This window comes from Saccostrea cucullata, unplaced genomic scaffold (assembly GCF_032062105.1).
Source record: "Saccostrea cucullata isolate Sc308-1 unplaced genomic scaffold, CSIRO_AGI_Scuc_v1 ctg2555, whole genome shotgun sequence".
Taxonomy (NCBI): Eukaryota; Metazoa; Mollusca; class Bivalvia; order Ostreida; family Ostreidae; genus Saccostrea; species Saccostrea cuccullata.
The window spans coordinates 32,712-56,014 of NW_026935679.1; the positions used below are offsets into that span (position 1 = coordinate 32,712).

General features: G+C 31.8%; 3 protein-coding genes and 2 long non-coding RNA genes across 9 annotated transcripts; 2 read left to right on the top strand and 3 right to left on the bottom strand.

Annotated features, from left to right (window-relative positions):
* Positions 1-3,383: 3,383 nt before the first annotated feature.
* On the bottom strand, positions 3,384-13,692 carry LOC134243563 (uncharacterized). 2 transcript variants are annotated; one of them, XR_009987065.1, is made up of 4 exons: positions 13,441-13,692; positions 12,721-12,841; positions 4,173-4,243; positions 3,384-3,728 (listed from the first exon to the last, which is right to left on the bottom strand). It is a non-coding gene; the product is annotated as an uncharacterized LOC134243563 (long non-coding RNA). The 2 variants fall into 2 exon arrangements; XR_009987064.1 differs by lacking the exon at positions 13,441-13,692 and having other exon boundaries at positions 3,392-3,728; positions 12,721-13,002.
* Positions 4,604-8,223, top strand: LOC134243566 (uncharacterized). 3 transcript variants are annotated; one of them, XM_062725818.1, is made up of 7 exons: positions 4,604-5,054; positions 5,330-5,553; positions 5,805-5,831; positions 5,958-6,260; positions 6,401-6,513; positions 7,870-7,991; positions 8,095-8,223. In XM_062725818.1, exons 1-6 carry the CDS (start codon positions 4,802-4,804, stop codon positions 7,931-7,933), a joined length of 984 nt encoding a protein of 327 aa, XP_062581802.1. In that variant the 5' UTR covers positions 4,604-4,801; the 3' UTR covers positions 7,934-7,991; positions 8,095-8,223. The 3 variants fall into 3 exon arrangements, with proteins under 3 accessions (XP_062581802.1, XP_062581800.1, XP_062581801.1); XM_062725816.1 differs by having other exon boundaries at positions 5,805-6,260; XM_062725817.1 differs by having other exon boundaries at positions 5,805-6,260; positions 8,117-8,194.
* Positions 8,174-9,342, top strand: LOC134243568 (uncharacterized). The gene is made up of 2 exons (XM_062725819.1): positions 8,174-8,308; positions 8,524-9,342. Exon 2 carries the CDS (start codon positions 8,570-8,572, stop codon positions 9,317-9,319), a length of 750 nt encoding a protein of 249 aa, XP_062581803.1. The 5' UTR covers positions 8,174-8,308; positions 8,524-8,569; the 3' UTR covers positions 9,320-9,342.
* On the bottom strand, positions 10,505-12,411 carry LOC134243569 (uncharacterized). Of its 2 annotated transcripts, XM_062725821.1 has the most exons (3): positions 11,945-12,411; positions 11,458-11,611; positions 10,505-11,382 (listed from the first exon to the last, which is right to left on the bottom strand). In XM_062725821.1, the coding sequence occupies exons 1-3, from the start codon at positions 12,225-12,227 to the stop codon at positions 11,376-11,378; spliced, it is 444 nt and encodes a 147-aa protein (XP_062581805.1). In that variant the 5' UTR covers positions 12,228-12,411; the 3' UTR covers positions 10,505-11,375. The 2 variants fall into 2 exon arrangements, with proteins under 2 accessions (XP_062581805.1, XP_062581804.1); XM_062725820.1 differs by lacking the exon at positions 11,945-12,411 and having other exon boundaries at positions 11,458-11,676.
* A 1,950-nt stretch (positions 13,693-15,642) lies between the features above and the next one.
* LOC134243564 (uncharacterized) lies at positions 15,643-19,802 on the bottom strand. The gene is made up of 6 exons (XR_009987066.1): positions 19,409-19,802; positions 19,061-19,113; positions 18,743-18,851; positions 18,224-18,307; positions 17,679-17,773; positions 15,643-17,348 (listed from the first exon to the last, which is right to left on the bottom strand). It is a non-coding gene; the product is annotated as an uncharacterized LOC134243564 (long non-coding RNA).
* Positions 19,803-23,303: the final 3,501 nt, after the last annotated feature.

Genomic DNA, 23,303 nt, shown 5'->3' on the forward strand with positions numbered 1-23,303 from the left:
CCAGGGGGTCATGATTTTAACAATTTAATATCTACACTACCCAAAGATGCTTCCACATAAGTTTGAGCTTTCCTGGCCTAGTGGTTGTTGAGAAGAAGATTTTTAAAGATTTGTTCTATATATTTCTATGTAAAACTTGGATTCCCTATTGTGGCCCCGCCCTACCCCCGGGGGTCATGATTTTAACAATTTAATATCTACACTACCCAAGATGCTTCCACATAAGTTTGAGCTTTCCTGGCCCAGTGGTTCTTGAGAAGAAGATTTTAAAGATTTGTTCTATATATTTCTATGTAAAACTTGGATTCCCTATTGTGGCCCCGCCCTACCCCCGGGGGTCATGATTTTAACAATTTAATATCTACACTACCCCAGGATGCTTTCATATAAGTTTCAGCTTTTCTGGCCCAGTGGTTCTTGAGAAGAAGATGTTTTAATGACCCCACCCTATTTTTGTATTTTCTTGATTATCTCCCCTTGGAAGGGGTCTTGGCCCTTGATTTTAGGAATTTAAATTTCCCTTTACCCAAGGATGCTTTGTACCAAGTTTGGTTAAAATTGGCCCAGTGGTTCTTGAGAAGAAGTTGAAAATGTGAAAAGTTTACGGACGGACGGACAGACGGACGGACGACGGACAACCGGTGATCAGAAAAGCTCACTTGAGCTTTCAGCTCAGGTGAGCTAAAAACCTGAAAGTTTAAGCAATATCTAATGATTATGACCATGACGCAATTTAAAAATCTTTAAATTTGGATTGTCATCATTATTTTTTCATGTGTCAAAGCCACTCCAGCATTCCCAGTGACGCTGGCTGGTCCTGTCCAAACTAAATCAGGCAATGTTACATCTGCTGAAGCACTACTGACATCCTCGCTACTGATATATTCAATATCTAAATACCAAAACTTTGGTACATATGGTGACAATGGCATATATTCTTCGTTGGATTTTTCTTGAAATAAAAGTGAACCTTGTCAAACAAAGAAAGTCTGGCTTAAAGGGTATTCAACCCAGTTGCCTGATACAAAGTACTGTCTATTACATATGCCTGCCTTCTTTTAGCTATTTTGCTGACCTTTGTTTTACTGGAATGTGATTGCAATAAGTTGATGAATCAATGTCAACATTTTTATTCAAAATCCAACAATGTCTTCTTGAATGCTTTGAAACAAAGGGTAATCATAATTCATTCTAGAAATTTTCTGACTGTTGCAAGACACAATAAATAGATGAATATGAATTCCTAATATTAAGGGATTGTTTCAAATCTTTAGTACTTTTCCTGATTTCTGTCAAATTAGGAATAAGTTGATTTATGACTTATCTTATCTTTTTCATTCAGTTTGATGCACAATAGGATATACAGTGTAGTTAGTTTTCTTTAATTCTTCAGTTTATAAAGTAATGAATTTCAAAAGTATCTTAGTATTTTAGTTTATTATTTTTATGGCATCATCAGAACCTTGTAAAGAAATGTGAACAATCGTAAAGTAAAATGACTACGCACTGCGATTTGAATATCAAATTTGTAATTGTTTATAAATTAATGTCGTACCGTTAGTGAAATCCATTAAATGTGTTATTTTTATAGAATTATAGTTTTTCGCATCCATTTTCATTTATTTATCTATTTAAAAAAATACATGATCAAGAATCATTCTTCAATAAAGACATACAGACATTTGCATTTAGATTTTTTCCGTGTAAACTATTTCAATACTGTTACATCCGGTGGTTTTTGTTCTGTTAAAATACAGATATAAAAACGTGTTTAGTACAAGGAAGTGCTGGGATAACGTTCATAACCGAGTCTGTTGTAGATGTCGCACACATATAAAAAAATGTTATTGTATGCACAAATATCTTCAAGATTTATTTTAATCATATTTTTAAAAAATATGATGTACACATCGTTTTTTCCAAGTTCCAAAAATGAAAACTAAGGATTTTTTTTTTTTATCTCATTACGCCGTTCATAGTCTTGTGTTTTAACCGGTTTCCCATAAAATGAAATATGAAGAGGCGTTCTGTTATCAAACTTAAGGATCTTTTAGGATACAACGAATTTAAATTTATATTTTTATATTTCTGTATAAGATTTCAAATGATTAATAATTTCTAATCATAACCTTATTTAAGATAATAACACAAACCAAAAATTTACTTCATGTATTAAAGAGATATTTTTGAATGAATTTGAAAAGTTATTACATGAATAAAAAAATCCTAAAAAGAATTCTTCGGCAAATATTATTCAAGTTTTCTTCATAAATAATAGTATAAATCTATTACATACTAATATATTAAAGATTGTTGGATAACTTGATATAAATAAGTACACAATGTAACAATGTAAGTAAATAAGATGGGACTTTTTAACTATACACAGAAATGTAAGCGTAGTCATAGAAATCGGTCTCACGATGAATGGATTATACACTTTTTTATTCACTGCTACCTTATCAAGTTCTTTCTTTATCATATTCGCACCACGCTCTACTCTGTCCGTTTGAAATTCCTGATGGTCTATTTAAAAAGTTCTGGGTTTGGGAAACATAATTTAAGGCTAGATATAGAGATGTTCTATGCAAATGAGCTTATGAAAATTGTAATACGTTGTCTTTACACAGGAAAAATGTCCACATGTGTTTAACATATGTTAAACATGTGTTTAACATATATTTTTTACACATGTAAAACACATAAAAGGAGCACACATGTATAGGGTGTTTATTTTTACACATGTTAAACATATGTTTCACATGTGTTTAACGTGTGTAAAAATAAACACATTGTATATTTATACATATGAAATATGTGTTAAAAATGTGTTTTATATATGTTATACTTTATATGTGAATTATACGTGTATAATATAACTGTTGTACTTATTATCATTTTTATACTTTTTTCATGTCTGTCCACATAAAGTATGTGAATCATATGAAAAGGGCAGCATATGTAAGTCATATGAAATAGTTCATGTGTTCTCTTTCAATATTTATCACAAGGAAAAACACATTCTTGTACACATTTAAAAATCAGATATTTCTGCTTTAGATGAAAATCCATTACATTCCAGTGATCTATCTTCATGGGTTAAATATTTGAAAATTAATATCTTAAAATGCTTACACAACTTTTTTGATAAATTATTTTCATCAAGAGAAATAACTTATTTTTCAGTGTACTTTCTAAACAGGAAAGTATACAAACAAGTCAGTAGCATTGTCGATACATATATTTTACATATTCTAAGATGAGTACAATTATAAGATTTTCACAAAATGATTAAATAGTTAAACATGCATACATGTACAAATGAATAACATAATTAGTCCATGTACTTTTTTATAATTTATATGATTTGACATGTAAGACTAGTGTCCAAAGCAAAATTGAAATATCACATATAATATTTGTCATGTATTCTCTATTGTAAATTTATGAAAAATCAAGTTATTTGATATTACAGCATAAAAATAAGAATGGGAATTAAATCTTTACAGGTCAAATGCAGACAAGATTGTGTACATCCTCCCAACTTCATAATTATTTCATATATTTTCTTTTTCTTTTTCCTTCTGTATCTTTCAGTTTTCTTCAGTTGTCCTCCCTCTGATCTTCCATGAGCTTGACCATTTTGAACTCTCTTTGAACTGTACCCAAAATGCAAATCCACCATTTCTCCCTTTCCTGAACAATTTCTTTGTGGCACAGAATGGTCTCTACAAAAATTTCAAAAGTAAAAATAAAACAATTCTTAAATTACAAAATCAATTCTACAAGAAATATTAAAGTTCAGCAAACAAATGTATGCCCAATTCACCAACAGAGATATGATAAGAGATAAAACTAATGTTATATATGCTATACTAGGTGTTTTGTGGAATCCTATGATGTAATTTGCAAGACAATTATACTGTTGGAAGATATGCTTCATAATAAAGTCATAAAAAGCATTTTTTTTGACAATTAAATTTGGAATGTTCAAACAGTATTACTAATTCATATTGCCAAAAATTAAGAAGATTCTGACACAAATATTTTATTTTTGGACAAAAAATTCTACAGAGAAGTAGACAGGCACAAAAACAGACAGTGTGATTCCAGGATATCCCAAACGTTGTTGGGAAGAATATAACAAAGTTTATTTAACAGTGTGTAGTTACCTTAATTAAGTTTTTAAGCAAGTCTTGGATCTTGGGATTTATTCTTATGAGACGCTGACTGTATATTGAACCTGTAAAACAAATATTCATGCAGAAGATATCTTCTAAGCATAACTAAAACTTAATTAAACTACAAAAAATACAACTACAAAAAAGAGAGAGTACATGTTTGTAGGTTCTTAACCTTAGTCTTAATTAATATCTTACATTTACCTGAAACTATGTTCTCTAGTGTTGGAAAAAAATAATGAATGTCAGGTAATGAATACCGGTACATAATAGATGTAAATATCCAATGGATTAGCTAGCTGATGTACTTTCAATAATCAACACATATGCACATGTACTTGTACCTTGAAAGTTGGATGTCACTGTTATTATTAAATTTTAACTGAAATTCAAAAATTCAATACCCCCACTCCCCCCATCGTCGGAAACCCACGGTCGGTCTCGCTTCTCTTACCTCCCGTGGGACACAAGGCCGAAAATTTCGCTAAACTCATTGATATGCGTAACCTAATATGACCTTTCGAGGACCAATGAAAATCGACGTTATCAAACTAGGCAAACAGTAATGGCGGCGCCCATGAGAATAATGTCGTTTTGATGTTTGAAAGTGTTTGTAAACTATGGCAGCCTCGGGGCAAGTAAAAGAATGCTCCTTTTGCTTATCTGTTATTAAGGACAGGGGATATAGAGCATTAGGCTCTAAAACGTCAACGGAACAGTATAATTATGCATTCACCAGATTAAATTTTTTCCCGACCAGCAGTTCATACGCGTGCAATCTATGCACTAATAAATTAAATAGAATATCCAAGATCGAGGAAAGTGTGCGAGCGAAGGTGGAACAGTTGAAAGCTGAGAGGGAAAAGTTACTAGGTATGTGATATTTGGATTCAGACAAAATTGGAAACTTTTTGACCTACTTCTCATGAAGAGGTGTCTATAACATTAACAGTGTACATGTATAAATATTTATCAAAGAATGAGGACTTGAAAGTCTATATCAGTTTTGTGTATTGAATATTCTATTTACTAATAACAATTATTAAACTAAAAAATCCTGCCAGCTATTTTAAAAATCTGGAAATTGTTGCCTTATTTATAAAAGCATTGCTTACATAAATTTACATGGATTTATGATTTGTTTTAAGATGTTCTAAGACAACATCAACAACAGAGAAGTGGACATGTTAAGCCCACTACACCAAGGGTGAGTGCTGTAAAAAGGTCGCTGGATAAGACACCAACACCGAAAGGAAAAAGTAAAAAAGCTCTTTTTAAAACACCTGACAAACTACTGCACCAGAACCCAAGTCATAGTCCCCGTTCAAAGTTACCATGCATTGATGAGGAGGATAAATCAACACAAACACAGGTGTCAGAGAATTTTGATGTAAAGATAATTTTTTATAAATTTTTCAATGGGCGAGGGTCATGCAGCCTTTTCCTTTTACTGTCCAATGTCTTTTCAAGATATGAGAATCTACATTATGGCAAGAGTTCTAACTTACATATGAACTATGCATCATTTAATGTCATCTGCGATGATGCTTTTGTTTCATAGAATATGTACATACATGTACATGTATATGCAACATAAATAAACTTTTCAGTGTTCTATTGTAGATTGTCACCAAGATTGCTGGAGCTGATGTAAGTAGAGTAGTAAAAGATGAAAATTCTAAGGCAGCCTTAAAATCACTGTTTAACAGAAGATCGCCTCATGCTGTCCTGAAGAATTTTTGCAAAGATAACAGCTATATGGATGCGTTATTTCAGTTATGTGCACAGAAGCTGAAAAAAGAAATTGACTGTGTAGTAAGCAAAAAAAGCGACCTATTAAAATGCAAAAAGAGTGAAAGTATGAGGAATCTTGACTGGTCTGTTGTGGAATCAAAACTCAAGGAAGGGATTCCTCATCTGTTTACTATTATGAGCAGTTTGATAGATGTAAAAAAGAAGCAGAACCTTCCAGTGCTAATAATGTCAATAGGTGTACTTCTTTATGGCAGATCAAGATCAGTAAATCAGTTACAGTACATCCTTGGTCTAACACTAGACAAGTGTGGAGTGTCAAAGGAGGTATTTAATTAATATTAATTTTAAAAATTATCAAAATTGGATTGAAATTTAAAAAAAAAAAGTCACATTAATCCTGATGTAGTCAAATATCTATTAAATTAAAGGTGTGAATCAAAAATCATACTGTTCATTGGTTTTAGGGTTTGAAAATTCTTCATGACCTTGGAATTTCTGTGGCAAGCAGCACTATCAACAAAGAAAAGAAACAGCTGATCAAAGAGCAGGAGAAGAAGGTGTCGGCAACAATGACAAGGTATTTACATTCTTATTACCCTTCACCTGAAAATCCAGGAGTCTTACATGTTAAACATGGCATAGAAATCATAGGGGACAATTTAGATGTCACAATTACTCCTGCTAAGATGACAATGATGTCTCAGAGAAAGAGCTTGCATTGGTTCCTGACAATGGTGAAAGAGAAGAGGATCATGTCAGATGATAAACACCCTAGATCAACAGAAGAGAATGGAGAAAAGAGGGATGTTTTGAAGTTACCAACAAGTGCATGGTTGCCATCTTCCGGTGACCTTCACACATTGAATGAAAATATTAAATTTCATATTATTAAAGTCCTCATTACCTATGTTGATTTTCTAAAACCCTTACAAAAGTGTGTGCCAGGTTGCATAACCCATGACTTTATGGACAAAACTCGACAGAAATCAGTCATTCTAAATTGTGACTTAGTAGAAGCTAGTGAAAATTCATCAGAGGGAATGATAACAATTTTGCAAAATGTGAATAAACTGGTTTTCCAAGCAGTTGAAAAGGATCAGAAAATAACAGACAGGGTTGTTTTTGGTGGAGATGTTCTCACCAATGAGCGAGCATTTACAGCTCAAGAAGCCATGCAAAATGCAAAATCAGATTATGATATGTTAGGGGGGCTTGTTCACAGGCCAGAAGGTTTTCACAGGGAGATGAACTTCTTATTGGTAACACACCCTGTTCAGGAATGTTTTAGTTCCAGTTGTTTTTGCTTTTATGAATTAGAGTAAGTATTTTGCAGAGATAATATAGTACTCATAATTAGTTATACATGAAGTGCCATGTATATTTTCATCTTTAAATTTGCAATGACAAATAGGTGGTAATATTGTGAAACTCTGCAGACTTGCTCATGTTCTTTGCATCCAGATTATCAATTTGGCTTTTAAAATTTTAGTAGGTTATAAACTGCATTTACCATTTTTTCAGCATGAATTTCATTACATGTACTATTATTCATTTATCACTTGTTGCCCTCCAAATATTGGTAAATATTATCAATTCCCTAATTTATCTTAGTACATCATATACATGTAGATAGTATACATAGGTTTCAGAAACTGGGAGTTGTAGCCCATCATAGGCCATTTCAATGGGGTTCTTTTAGCATGACTTGATTTTATTGCTTTATAGTTCTTGTTTTTACTAACAACTAATCCTTTTGTACATGGCAAAAGTTGCAAATTTATTGATAATTACATGAAATTACTTAATCTGCATAATTATGCAGATTTCAGACAATTCTAAATCTTTCGATTACGTTATAATTTTATACCCTTTAAAGATGTCTTAAGTCTATATCTATTCCATTTCTTCATTTTTCACATTAATATTTTTTCAGGGAATATTTCAACTATTCTACACTGAGAGCAGTGCATCAGACCATGGTTCCCTATACAAACTGAGGAATACTATCAACCGTCGGTCAGTGACTGGGTCTAAGGAAGTTACAAATAACTTCAGGTAAGTTGAACTATCCAAGTCAAGTATTTTGCAATATAAGTTGAAAATAACAACAGATAAAGAAGAATGTTAATAATGTGTGCCTTGTTATATTCTCTTTTAGATCCCATCATCAATTCATCCAGGATGTGACAGATTCCTACATTGTGTCAACATTTTTGGACATCATGGACATGGAGGAAGTTACCTCACAACCCTCACATGCACCTGTTTTTTCATTAATGAACAATGACAACAAAATGGAGTGGATTACCAATGTTGCCACAGATGTTCTTAATGCACTTGGCCTAAATTCCTGGACATTTCTTAGACATAAGGTTAAAAACCCTTTTTGTGTATGAACCGAATATTGTATTTTTATGTCAGAGTGCTATTCCTTGGATAGATGCAATTAAAAGCTCGCCCAAGCAAAAAGTTTATAATCAAATTAGTCAAGTTTTCACCAGTCTTTGATATTTTTCCATGTCTCCATTATTCATACTTATGAAGCTAAAATTATTAGTACTAAAAATCATTTATTTTGATATTTTAGATCACACCTAGCAGATCTTAGTACTGATGATGTACAGATAGATGCCATGAAGGAAGACCTGTCTTTCTCATGTGCAATGTGTGGGAAAACGTACATTAGGAAAACTTGGCTTAAGAAACATCTAAAGGAAAAGCACAACTGGATCTTTCATGAAATTACAGAGTTATCAGATCCTGATCAACCACTTACATCCTTTCTAAGGATGTCCCTACTCTACCGTGACACCTGTGATGCATACAAAATGGGTGACGGAGACCGCATCATGCGTAATGCCAAGTTTGAGTGGTTGTATGCCTCTGCTTTAAGTCACTCAAAGTACAAGATCTGGTTGTGGAGAATGCTGACATATGTTAATTCTATTCTTCCACCTGACCAGGCATTCGAGTATATGTGGAATATGACCGTAAATCTGAAGGGCGGCATTTACAACAATATCCCTAATGACAAATGTGTAGAACTGCAAGTACGCAACATCAAGAGAGAACTCAACACACAAGGAGCAAATAAATCCTTCCAATCAGCAAAAACAATTTGCATGACTACACAAGTCATTGACAGCATTAAAGATCAGCTTTTGAGGACTACCAAAATAGTGAAGTCGTCGAGACACAGACCGGATGTTGATAAAACAGTTGATATCATTACTGTGGTTAAATCGTTGAGAAGCAAAGGACCAGTGTCAGATCTTTGCTGGGAGAGTTTCTCAAAATTTAAAGATCCAATTCACCAAATTGACATTCTTAAATTACATGAATGGATAAACGAACAAAAGAACATTGCTGACTTATATATGTAAACTTATTAGGGCATATCTAACTCTCTCAGTTTTGTTGTGACATAGTAACTCAGTGTGTTCCATTTTTTAACAAGAGATGTTTGTAAAACACTTATGCCCCCTCCCCCAAATTGAAATATTTCCAAGTTCAAAGGGCATAGCTCTGACAAAAATGGTGAGATCGTACCCAAAACAATACTTCACTAAGATATTCAGCTGATAAATCTGTATACCAAATTTCATTTCAATATGTGCAGTCTCTGCAGCGAAAATGAACGGAAACTGTAAATAATTGGAATTTTTCTAAGTCCAATGGACAGAAATCTGACAAAAATGGTGCAATTGTATCCAAAACAGAACTTGACCTAGATATTCAGCTAATAATACTGTATTTTAAATTTCATTTCAATATGTGCAATGGTTGCAAAGAAAATGAACGGAAACTAAATGGATGGACCGACTGACAGACAGCAGCAAAGCAATATACCTTCCTTCTTCGAAGGGGGGCATGAAAACAAAAACAGATTTTAGTTTAAGCATTTATTTAAAAATGGCAGTAGTATAGCTTGATCAGTACACTATTATAAATGTAAAAGTACAGGAAGTAAATGTTATAAACTGATGACATTTTACCATGTTGAACATATACATGTATGTATAAACCTCATATTATATAAAAGAAATAAAATATGTTTAAGCTTTGAAGGAGTACAAACTGATTCATAAATTTGAAGTATAAACAAAAACTTGTTTCAATTTTTAGGGTTTAAATTAAATTTTATCTTTAGTGTTGGCATGATTGTAATAAACAATGAGCCCTCTATCAAAATTGTGAAATTCATGGCCCCTGGGTCAGGGGTTCTGGTGTTCCTCTGCTCCTGGGTATTATGCTAATGATCTATGTACATATTTATAGTGAGGAATGGTGCCTCATCCCAAGTTTCTGTATCCCAGTGAAAATGTATTTTATCACAGATTTAAATGAACCTTAACATATTTTTAAAAAATAGGTCTATCACAAAGGCTGACAATATATATTGGCAAAATTGTACAAGAATACCGACTGATTTATGAAATGCAGCAATGTATGCGTGCATATTCTTTTAAGGATAGTTTGAATTACATGTACTACATCTTAATGCTTACTCCCAATCTGAATCTGTAAACAAGTCATGATCATCCTGGCTACATGAATCGGAAGAAAAAGCTGGAAATTGAGTTTTATAATAAGGATGTTGTGCTTAACTACATTTTTCACAATCTTTCACTTGACACTTCTTATCACATATATCACAACACATATGCATGTCCCTATCCATAGTAGGTTTACTCTTATAAGAAGATAATATATTTTCACGACGACATATGGTTTCATTTTTAAGATATATTTTCATGTCATCATCTATACATTTAATATCACGTTTTGTGTAAATTAATAAAGACATTGCTGAGCCACCATCTCTACCTGCTCTGCCATACTGCTGAACAAAAGTATCCATATCTCGGGGGCTACCATAATTAATTGTATATTTCACTCCCTCCTTTGAAATTCACACCCATTCCAGCTGCACTGGTAGCAATAAGAATTCTAATTTTGCCATTTTCTTTAGACATATCCTCTTTTACTAATTGTTTAACATCATCTGTGGTTTTTGAATGATACATTTCAATATGATCGATCAATTTAACATTTTCTTTAAACATAATTCTAAACATAGTGTACAATTTACTACAAGTTCTGATAGAAGGGCAAAAAATCAGATACCTATCACAGAGCTCTCTTTTTTCTTTTAACATCAGAATTAGAAAGAAGAATGTATTCTCTAGTGGAGTGTTGTATTTAACACACTGTAAAAATAATTTAATATTGTTCCTGTCTGGGTTCTCTATAATTTCTAAACAGTCTGTCATACAAAATTTTCTTTGTAAGGCTTTCCTGGCAGCTGAATTTGCTGTAGCAGTCATCAAAATTACAGAACATTCCACAAGGCTTCGCAGTTCCCCTAATCGACCATACCAACGTCTGAAAGGGTCTTCCTCGCTCGCAGACTCTCCCCCTAAAAATGAGGGGAATAATTTAAACCCTGTTTGAATTGCTCAAATTTTGATAGATTGTAACAATCATTGCATCATTTTCCCCCTTCAGAAAAAAAACTTACCAATGTAACACTGTGTGGGCTTCATCTACAGCTATTAATCTAATGGTTGAATTGATTGTCACCCAATCTCTCCACTTTCCATTTAGCACAATTTCAGGTGAGGTGAAAATGAATTGCATTTCATTTCTTAATATGGAATCGTCGTTTTCACCACCTTTATCACGAAGGAATAGTTAAATTAAAAATATACTAATACATTACATTGGAAAATGTTTGTTTTGATATTATTTAATTTTAATAAATAAAAATGTCAGAAAAAAAACAAAACAACGTTGACATGTTTCCTGTCATATGAAAATCAGTATTGAGTAACCAAAAACAGTTTTTGTTTATCATCTAATGCCGAGAAATTATTTTACTTTTAATTGATTGAAAAATTCCTTTTCTTTAATATATCTTTTTTACATGTTATCAAAAAAATAGTTTCATTTACACTGCATATATAGTTTATGTAGATAAATAGGTCATATAAGAGAGGTCTTCTTACCAATAAATGCTGAAAGAAATCCTAAACTATTCAATGAATTGCACTGTTCATGCATAATGGAAAGGATAGGTGTGACGACCAAAACTGAGATCGGATTGTTGTCGTCAAAACTAGCGTTATATGCCTTGTGGAAGCCCTGGTAGCAAATACTTTTCCCACCTCCGGTTTTGATAGACAGAAAAACGTCTCTTTTCTTCAACAGCGCTGCCAAAGACTCTCTTTGAAAGTCTTTTAGATCGTTTATTTGGAAAACTTCTTTCACTTTCGCCTCGAATGTCTCCATATTGTTTGCAAATCCTTCCCGACATACGGGTTGCAACAATGACTTTGATTGGGTAATTAAAGCTACACATCGCAATACGGTTTCGTATTGCGACCAATGAAAATGCGTTATTGAGACACACCTCCAAGCGAAATTTTCGGTCTTGTGTCCCACGGGAGGTAAGAGAAGCGAGACCGACCGTGGGTTTCCGACGATGCACTCCCCCTGAAGTCATTTACAGTACATGTACCAGTTTCATAGCTTTTAAAGCCAGCGAATTCTATTCATACTTTCCATATTTTAAAAGTGCACTGGATTAAAACTGTTTTATAATATAGAATAAAATTATTGTAGCATTGAGTTGGACTTATTATTTATGAAGTCGTGCAAACAACAAATGTAGAATTATAAAGGAACAAAAAGAAATTACAATGTATCAAGAAATATTTTGTCATGAAGGAGTCATTACAGATGTTTACTTTGATTTTTTATTGCAAGTAGTATTTATTTTTACCTTTAATATTGTGAAGATGCAATCTTCTGTCAAATCAGCTTTAGGATCAATCGCCAGTCTGATCAGCTTTGGGCTTTTTAGACGCAGCAATGTGACACTGATCTCAAGTTACTGCATGCATCTATAGGCCATAAAACAAACACTTGTTATTAAGTTGATGAAAGAATCGACTTGACAGCCATCTCAACATACATAAACACCAACTGACAGTCACAATGGTTTCAAGGTTTCTACTTTCACTTTCATATCAGTACGTAACCACAAAAGGAAAACCAATAATGCCTTTAAAAAATAGTCTAACATGTAATGTTTATGGTCATTCAGAAACAAATTTATCCAAAATTACTTACCTGTTTACAAATTATAAAAAATAGTAATGCCTTTAGCCTAACATGTAACCGCTTACATTCACGGGCACTGGAAGTTAATATAAATAATATAGTATGTGTTTGTATAAAAAAAAGAAGGGTCTTTTTTATACATACACATACTATATATTTACATTAACTTCCAGTGCCCGTGCTTACATTCAGTCAGAAACATTTTTCACCAAAATTACTTACAGATCACTATCGTTAGGTTTACGAAATGCATGACAAGTCACAATGATAAGAGTATTACATTTATATAGAAAGTTCATACGCACCTGTAACTATAATGAAATGATATTTAAACAATATGAATTAAAAGTCTTTTAAAAATTGTTTGGAGATTACTTACCTTTCCAATACACCCAGCACGTCTGCTGCAGCAGTGACGTCAAAAATGACGTACATTTTCATCCGATAAAAGACAAAACCGGCCCGGAGACAAATACGGAATTATTTTAATTTTACTCAAGAAGTAAGCCAAGCCCAAAAGATTTAAAATGAAAAGAAAATGAATTCATTCTTTATCAATTTTGTCTGATAAATGCATTATCACAGAAAAAAATTGTGAAAGTTTTTTTTAGAAGGGAAAGGGGGGGATAAACAAAGTAAAACTTTACATGAGTAAAATTTTTCTTACATTTACAAATTCTTTTAAATTAATGTACACACATATATGAGATAAAACTTAACATGTGTATAACATGTGTTTATGAATACACATATATTTTATATAAATTAAACATGTATAATTCATCTGTATTTTCGCACACATATATTACATATATATAATACGTGTTATACATGTGTGGTGAAAAACATGTGTTTAACATATATATTATCTCACAGGTGTATAACATGTGTATATTATATATGTTTTACATATAAATGAAACACATATTTTACATGTGTTTATTTACACACATGTATTACATGTATAAAACATGTGTTGAACACATGTGAAACCAAACACATGTTTAACACATGTTGACATTTTTCCTGTGTATCTTTCATACAGAGAAAGTTTTAATTTATTTCAGTTTTATCTAGCACTCATGAAAAAAGGAAGTTGAAAGAAGTATACGTCACGATTTTTACCATTCAAGGTAATAAAACACACGAAACAGCGTCGGCCTAAGGTCATGTCCCGTTTAATCTTAAATAAATATTGTATAATATTAAGAAGGGATTATAAAAATTAATAGAATTTCTGCCCAAATCCTATGTACTCTCTATTTTGATAAGAGTTTGAGGAACACAATGGACTGTGAATTTTTACCATGTTTTAACTCGAAGCTTACCAAATAGTTACCAAACAGTTTCATTGTGTGAAGCAATATCATAAATCTTAAAAATATCTAGTCTCAAATTTTACCATTTGATTCTGAAAAACAAAATAAGGTATGCCCATCCACCAAAATTATTTTGTTGATGTTCCTTAAAACCTTTACCTGACTCCTAAACTACATAAAATCCTTACCAACGAAGATAGAAGATATATAATTATTACTTATTCAGCACCCTTTCCTTGAAATTTAGCACAAAAAAAAATGATTTACCATGGTAACCACACATCACTAAATATGGCCTCCTGGATGCATTTTTAAACTAAAAAATTAAACAACCGATATAGTTAAATATAAAATAAATATATCTGCTTAAGAACAAGACTGAAATCAACCAAAATGATGCAAGTTACACTGCATGAAAAGTCGGGTTTAATTTTACCTTAAATGTGATTTAAATGCTGCGATTATTTAATGTTTAAATGCATATTATAACATATTGTGGGATCGTAAATGTTAGAAAATAATTAGCATTTAATACGAGTTTAATGAAAAATTAAAAGAACAAATTTAATAAAGTTTGGATAATTGTAAACTTACTAATACGTACGGATTTTAGTCTGCCGTAAACAATTATTATACCTCTAATATACAAAACGTATAATTATTATTAAACATGGCCATAAAATTAAGTTTTACGGTCACATTAAATTTGTTCGTTTAATAAAAATTAACGTAGATCTTTACCTCATTATTTTTTGTTAAATTCACACTTTACTTTATAATACTTCCAAAAATAAAGTTATATACGGAGAATTGTAAACTTACTAATACGTGCAAATTTTATTCTTTCATAAACTAATATTAAATCTCTTGTATATGTGATGAAAATATACGGATTAAACCTTCCCATATAATTAAGATTTAAGGTTGTATTTGATGAAATTTAACATTATTATATTATTGCATAATATTTTTATTTTACATTTATTCCATCAATAATTTGTATGGTTTACAATTGTGGGTTTTTTGGCAAGTATTTTACAATCTTACACAAATCCATTTCTCATTCAATTTTATTAGATGTTATCTCAATAGTGTACAAACAATGAGTTCTAACAAAGTACAAAATATTTCAAATCTAAGCCTACAAGTCAGAATTAAAAAATTTACAATCATGATTGTAGCTCAATTATAATGGAGTAAATTTCTACATACTAGTAGTAAGTAATATACTGAAGTAATTATAAATAATATTAGAATAGTATTGTATGTAAAATTCAAATCCGCAATAAATTAAAACACAACAGGTAAAAAATGTAGTCATTCTGGACTCCAAAAGACTGCAAAATCTGACTGAAACTGCCCCTATTAAAACTTCTGCATGGGTTGTAAATGGCTTTTCAATTTCCCACAATAAATTATATCATACTTTGCATAAAAAGAGTAAAAGTTGCCAATAAAAGTTGTCAATTCTTTTTACATGTACATTTTAATAAGACACACTAAGCCACTAACAGAGAAGCCTCACTCGCCCACAAGCAACAGCAAAAGGATCGGTCAGAGACACCACCTTTCTCTTGCTTGGGTATCAAGATCTGCAACTTACTGCCAGCAAAGCTCTTTTAGACCACCCTTATATTGTTTCCCAAGTATTTCAACAATAGATTCCATGCACTTATTATCCAAGTTCAACTTGAAAAATACTTAATGTTGACTGTGAAAAATACAAGACCCAAAAAAATCCTTTATATCATTTGGTTATGTCAATTCAAAATAAGGAAAAAGTATCACAATTACACAAAACAATAGCAGCTTAAATTTGTTTACAATACATGTAGCTCATTTCTGTTCCAACTGCTAGGTTTATTGCTTGATGATTGTAATATAACATATCCTCATTAAATCAACGTTACATTGGAATGCAAAACATTTCAATAGTGATATTTTCAACTTCGCTTTAAAATATCAAAAATGAGCTCTGAAACATGCACATATAAAAGTCCTGTATAAACATATGTAAAAGTATATTTAGCAATTTTTTATGCCTTAATTACAATTCCATAACTCATAATTCATAAACTCTCTTACTTCAAATGGAAGGAAACAAATTAATATTTTACTCTTGCAATTCTCATTTATTTACTCTTGCAATATCAATTGTAATATATATTAAAATCACAATTCACCCCTTTTTTACTCAGAAATGTCTCTACCTCACTTGCCTATTCTATTTTTTACATCTATGACTCACTAAGCCACTGACAGAGAAGCCTCACTCGCCCACAAGCAACAGCAAAAGGATCGGTCAGAGACGCCACCTTTCTCTTACTTGGGTATCAAGATCTGCAACTTACTGCCAGCAAAGCTCTTTCAGACTACCCTTGATCATGATTGTCTTATTTTTTTCCACAAAAATGTCCATGCACTTATTATTTAAGTTAGACTTGTACATAAATGTGATATACAAATCAAGATTAAAATGTATGTGATTGCAGACCAATAAATGTTTAAACAATAAAATACATAACAGTTTTAATCTGTAATCAAGCATAAGAAAAAACTTTCACTGTCAAAAATACAACACTAGGTATATTTTTCTTATCTAAAATTTAATTTGTGCAAAACAGTAGCAACTCAGATATTTCATCTCTAATAGCCCATCTCTGTTCAATTAATACATCCATAGGTTTGACTCTTTTAGATTCTTTATTTGTCCTAGTTCTTCTTATGCTCTGCCTTTTAGAGTGCTTTGATTTGAGAATGGCACTTTTGGTGTCCAGTTCTTTGAAGACATTCTCACATTCATCAGAACGCAACTTCAGCTTTCTAATTTCATAGATAGTATTATCTTTAGAATCATTTTTTGTACTATGAAAATGTAATCAATATTTAAAACTGCTTTTTCTTGCTTCTTCTTCTCTTCATGCCAAGAAGTTTTCAGCTCTGGAGAAGCACCCCTAGCTCCTAATTTCTACAATAAACATAAAAATAAATACCCATTTGCCTATATATACATATTTATATGTGTGCTTCCGGATTTATGCAATTGCATATATTAAATAGTAAAAACAAAATCTTAGTTGATTTTAAAATTATCATTTGACCTAGAGGAAACACAGCTCAATTTTGCTTAATTAAAAATTTACAGAAGACTACAAAAGATATGCCATTTTTTCAAATCTGGGTAATAAAGACAGATAATTATCTATAATTTCAGGCCAGCGAGCTACAGATTTCGAAGCGTGTAAATTTGGGACTAATGATTTTTTTCACCATCTTTTTTTTTTTTGGAGCATTTTACCTGCTTGACCTTGAACATGTTGAGGTGCTTTTTTCTCTGCTCCTCCACACTAATTCTTCCATTTAGCAGCAAGATACTATGGATATGGTAAAAAGCTGTCATAAACAAAATATGAAAAATTAATAACAGGTGTTGCTCTCCATAGAAAGAATATACAAAAAGGAGAAAAAATATACAAACAGGGTATACTTATGACTAACATGACTACAGCAAGAAGATAACATTTTACACAATGAAAAAAAATCTCTGTGTCATCTAGTTAAGTGAATTGCATAAAAAACATATAATTATATGTAAAGATCAAATTTATAGACGACAAAATATGATATGAAACATACATAATGGTACAGTAGTCCGAGCACATGGAATTTGAAGATTTACAAAGTTTAGGAAAATGCAAAGAATAGCATTTACAGCATTTATCATATTAAGACACACATATATATAGTTTCTCAGCAGCAAGCTGCAGAATTTGTGGAAGTACATGTAAATTGGGGACTGGTGACTTTTTGCCATTTTTTTTAGCAATTTACCAATGTATTTACCTGCTTGACCTTGAATATGTTGAGGTGCGCAGCCCTTTTCTTCGTGTTCCTCCACGATATTTTATTTAATGTAGCAGAAAGATACTATGGATAAAAAAAATATGAAAAATTAAAAGCAGGTATGGCATCTCGTAGAAAAAATATATAAACAGATGTATTTATGATATAGAGCAAGTAGATAACATTCATACAATAATAAAATCCTCAAACTTTGTGATCTAGTACATATTATGATATGTATTATATTAAATTTAGAGACGACAAAACATGTTATGAAATGGGTGTACATACTCGGAACACATTGAATTTAAGAGTAAACTTAAATGCAAAGGTTAGCGTCTACAGCATTTAACATGCAAGTTATTGGGATAATGAACAAGTGATTTAACATAAAGTAAAATATATTAACAACTTACATTGTAGATAGCAAGTTTTTTAAGTGGACAACAAATGCAAACTTCCAGTAAATGGTGGCAATCTCATACACAATAAGTTGTACAACAAATGATTAGTTTGTACCTCATACTGGGTAGCCAAATATCTGGTCAAGTCACTTTTAGGAAGAGAGCCTCAGCAAGTTCATTGTTGATCATTCCCATAGCTACTTCAAACTTTTCTGGCACAATTTCTGAAAGAAAAGATGTATCTTGCAGGGATTTTTATTCAAACTAGGAATAATTCTCATGAATGTAAAAATTTGAAAAAGTTTATAGATGACCAACGAATACCAGACACAGAACAGAAAACTCGCTCGGGTCTTAAAATGGCTCAGGTGAGCTAAAATAAATCAATTCATGTGATTTTATTGATCTTATCAGAAAATTTAAGAAATCTTACCGTTGTGTTAATCTTCGTACTGCTTTTGTCATTTCTTGTGAGCATTTGGATTCCTGTAAATAATGCATGCATAATTGTGCATCATAGACATGATAGAATGTGATAGCTATTTTTAATAGTTCATGCTTACGTATTTAACGTAAAAAAAATTATGCATAGCTCAGAATCCATTGCTATTGTATTTTTAAGAGAAGGAAAATAAGAATATAAACCTCGTATTGTCTACTTGGTATATAGCATTTCAAGTTGTTGCAATATTTTTTATACTCTTATGCATAAAGAAACAAGTTAATAAAACATTGTTTGTTTATTTGTGATAATAGAAAATTTGAGCGGTATGGTTCTCACCATTTTCACAAGCTGTCTACATAGCCGGCGTTATGGGGAATCGTCTCAGGCACAGTCCACACTGCAACTATTTAAATAATCAAAATAAGTGCTCAATATATTCTTGAGTAGGCATTAAGAAATAAATAAATAATTTATTACATTGTACAACACTCTCTGTAAATGCTGAACAGAGGAACACTTTAGTGACAAAAATTCTGAAACCAATACCAAAATCCATCTTTAAGTAAGATGGTTAAGTGTTAAATAATTATTACAAAATGTAAAAAGCGCTTGCCCAAACGTTTTTACTGCCAGGCATTTTATGTGTACAGCCCAGACTAAGGAACAGTAACATTATCAGTAGCAGAGGCAATTATTCATTCAAGGACACATGATAAAATTTTGTACATTGTTCCTACCGCTAAACAGGGTCGTAAATGTCTTCATCTTCTATTAAAACATAAATTCCATCCAAAGTTTATCATGCTTCTCCTTTTCGAATAACTCTCTTTCGCCCCTTCCTCCCGTACAACATCATGATCAAAAATTCAACATGGCTGCGTGGAACTCTCCAAAAAATTGAATTTCGGCGCGGTGTGTTGTTTTTAAATAAATTGCTTTTCGAGCCCGTCTTCGATCCCGATGAAATTGTACTACAGTGGTAGTCGATAGAGAAAAAACTAAGTTATATTCCACAGTTTTGAAAAATCTACATAAGGATTAAATAAATAAAAATGAGAAATAAATAAATTAAAATGAATAGGGTGCCTAAATATTTTTTTTCAAAAATGTTTCAACATAAGTTTACATTAGGTATAAAGAATTATTTATGACATATTCAAAATACCAAAAATGTACTTAAACTTTAAGTATAAGCATATTTACTTTTACATGTCAATATTCTTAAACGGGACGTATAATTATCTCAATTAAACTATATTATTCACGACGTATTTTGCATTAAATATGATTATACTTATTTGGAAACTGTATTTAATTATATCACAATATATCTCATGTAAAATGTACCGTTATACATAAATTAAATTCAATACAAGAAATTTACTGGAGTAAACGAATTTATTAAATTATATTAAACGCGACTTTTCATGCAGTGTTATTTAAATTTGACTATCATCATTGAAGTTAAATTATTCACTAAAATCTCAATGTTGTGCTAAAGAATTGGGGGGGGGGTTGCTATACATATAGAACTGTTTGTTATTCAAATGGCAATGTATGTGTGACTTCGTGGCTCAGTGGCCATAGCGGCGGTGTTGAAGCACCCAGTTATTTGTCGCGAATGTTCGAATCACGTTTATTTTTTAAGTTCAGGTTGAAATTTAGATAAATATATTTTTTTACTTTAAACAAAATGAATAAATAAGATAATGAATTTATTTACGGTTATAAATTATCACACTGACAACTGCATTTATCTCATCAGTTGTAAAGTTTGCTCCAAACAGTATATTGGTGAAACAGGAGATATCCGCAGGAGAGTCAATAACCACCGTTCGACCAATTATATTCCATAATATACAATCAATCAATCAATCTTTCAGGCATAAGTAAGGAGGGAAGTGACTTTACGGATCTTTTAGATTTTGTTAAGTCTAAATTGGGTGCAGACAAGTTTTCAATCCCACTCAGAACCCATGACGAGGTACTAACTTTACTCAATAAACTAGATGTAAGTAAATCTTGTGTTGATACCATCGGGCCACGTCTGTTGAAACTTACTTCACAAATAATACATAAACCTGTGACCCATATTATAAATACTAGTATCATAAATTGCATTTTCCCCGAGAGTTTTAAACTTGCAAAAGTTACCGCAGTCTATAAAAAAGGAAACAGATTCGATCCAAATAATTATAGGCCTATTTCTATTTTACCAACATTATCAAAAATTCTTGAAAAACATGTGGCAAAATATATACGATCTCTTTTATGGATTTTGATCTTACAGTTGACTTTCATTCGGGCTTCAGAGAACTATATTCATGCCAAACAGCCCTTACAAAAATTACCGATGAATGGTTAAATGAAATGGACCAAGGTAAACTTGTTGGTACTGTTTTTCTTGATTTCAGTAAAGCTTGTTACCTTGTCAATCATGATATACTACTTTAAAAACTACAATGTTATAACTTTGATGCAATAACTTTATAATGATTCAGATCATACTTAAATGAGAGACTTCAAAGTGTCCATCTGTCCAACAAACATTCATCTTATCAGCAAGTCACAGCGGGAATTCCACAGGGATCTATACTTGGTCCTCTTCTGTTTTTATTTTACATTAATGATCTTCCTTTATGTATTACAAAATCCAAATTAGATTTATTTGCAGATGATGCCACTTAACATGCATCAAGTCAGGATTCTCAAACTATTGTAGATGCACTATCAACAGATATAGCTTTTATAGAAAAATGGTGTTCTCAAAATCCAATGGTTCTAAATGCTACAAAAACCAAATGCATGTTAGTTGGTACGCATCAAAAGATATCAATTTTTTCTGAGCATGAATTTAATCTATTTGTATCAAACAAAAAACTTGATATTGTATGAAATGAAAAAATTCTTGGAATGTATTTAGAAAATTCCTTATAATACAATGTACATATTGACCATGTTTGTAAAACACTGTCACGTAAAATTTCTGCCCTCCGTAGAATTAAAAAGTTTCTTCCTATTCAAACACGCAAGCCGTTTTACAATGCATATATTATGCCATCAATTGATTATTGTTTAACTGTTTGGGGTAATACATCTCACTCAAATCTTGACAGAGTATAAAGGCTTCAAAAACGTGCTGCAAGATGTATTTTAGATGCTCCTCCTGATGCACCTTCACAACCTCTCTTTGAGAAACTAGATTGGCTCACAGTCTATGAGCAATTTATTATAAATAAATATGTTTTTTTATATAAATCATTGTTTGACTCTCACCCTACTTATCTAAATAGTATGTTTGACTTCCAGTGCAAAAATCGATACAATCTTCGATCTGAATCTAATTTAGACTTGTGTGTACCAGCTCATAACTGTAAACTCTTGGAAAACTCCTTTCAATACTCTGGTGCTATCTTATGGAATAATTTACCTGTACATATAAAAATGTCTCAAACGCTGAATGCATTCAAGCATCAAGTCAAAATTTTTGTAAAACAATGTCGAAATAACATGATTTTTTATGGATTGTGTATATTTGTATATCTAGAGGGCCTGAGGAAGAATAGTGCGTGCACTAATCGGGTTACCTTCTTTAAATAAAGAATTATTATTATTATTATTATTATTATTATTATTAGGACCAAAAAACTCAATGAACCCGTTGGGGAACATTTCAACCTTAAGGGTCACAAATGGGAGGACATGACAGTAGTGGTGATTGACCATAACCCAAGATGGACAGACGCTCAGAGAAAAAGCAAAGAAAAGTGATGGATGCACAAATTTAAGTCATTCCGCACTGATGGTATTAACAAGCTGAATGACTTCACCAGAATGAACGTAAACTCTCGAACAACCCACATAGCTATGTATAGCTTACGCCTTTGTTAAAGGGCGACTGTATGCATCCAATTGGGGTTCCTCAAAGATCTCTGCCATTCGTTTGTTTGAATGGAGAATTGGCAGGTTCTTTTGAAGGATACCGATAAGGTTCTTAAGTATAAATAACACAAACAAACTGTTTTCAGAAAGCAGCTATATTTCTCATATATTTATATTTAAATTGTTAACCTGAATAATGTTTATTGGGAGAAATTTGTAAGATTTTGTCATAAGGTTAAAAATTTGTGCAAAATTTTGTATGGAATTATGTAGAAAGCAAAACAATGTCTCATAACCAAGCACCAAGGAAAACCTACGATTTCTTTAAATTTCAGGGATTTATTAATTT

What these genes read in the sequence shown, in the direction of transcription:
- LOC134243566 (XM_062725816.1), top strand. Translation starts at nt 4,802, where the DNA reads ATGGCAGCCTCGGGGCAAGTAAAAGAATGCTCCTTTTGCTTATCTGTT. An exon ending in TGAGAGGGAAAAGTTACTAG is followed by an intron (nt 5,055 to 5,329) that starts GTATGTGATATT and finishes ATTTGTTTTAAG; the next exon opens with ATGTTCTAAGACAACATCAA. An exon ending in ATAAATCAACACAAACACAG is followed by an intron (nt 5,554 to 5,804) that starts GTGTCAGAGAAT and finishes GTTCTATTGTAG; the next exon opens with ATTGTCACCAAGATTGCTGG.
- LOC134243568 (XM_062725819.1), top strand. Translation starts at nt 8,570, where the DNA reads ATGAAGGAAGACCTGTCTTTCTCATGTGCAATGTGTGGGAAAACGTAC.
- LOC134243569 (XM_062725820.1), bottom strand. Translation starts at nt 11,482, where the DNA reads ATGAAGCCCACACAGTGTTACATTG. An exon ending in GCCCACACAGTGTTACATTG is followed by an intron (nt 11,383 to 11,457) that starts GTAAGTTTTTTT and finishes CAATTCAAACAG; the next exon opens with GGTTTAAATTATTCCCCTCA.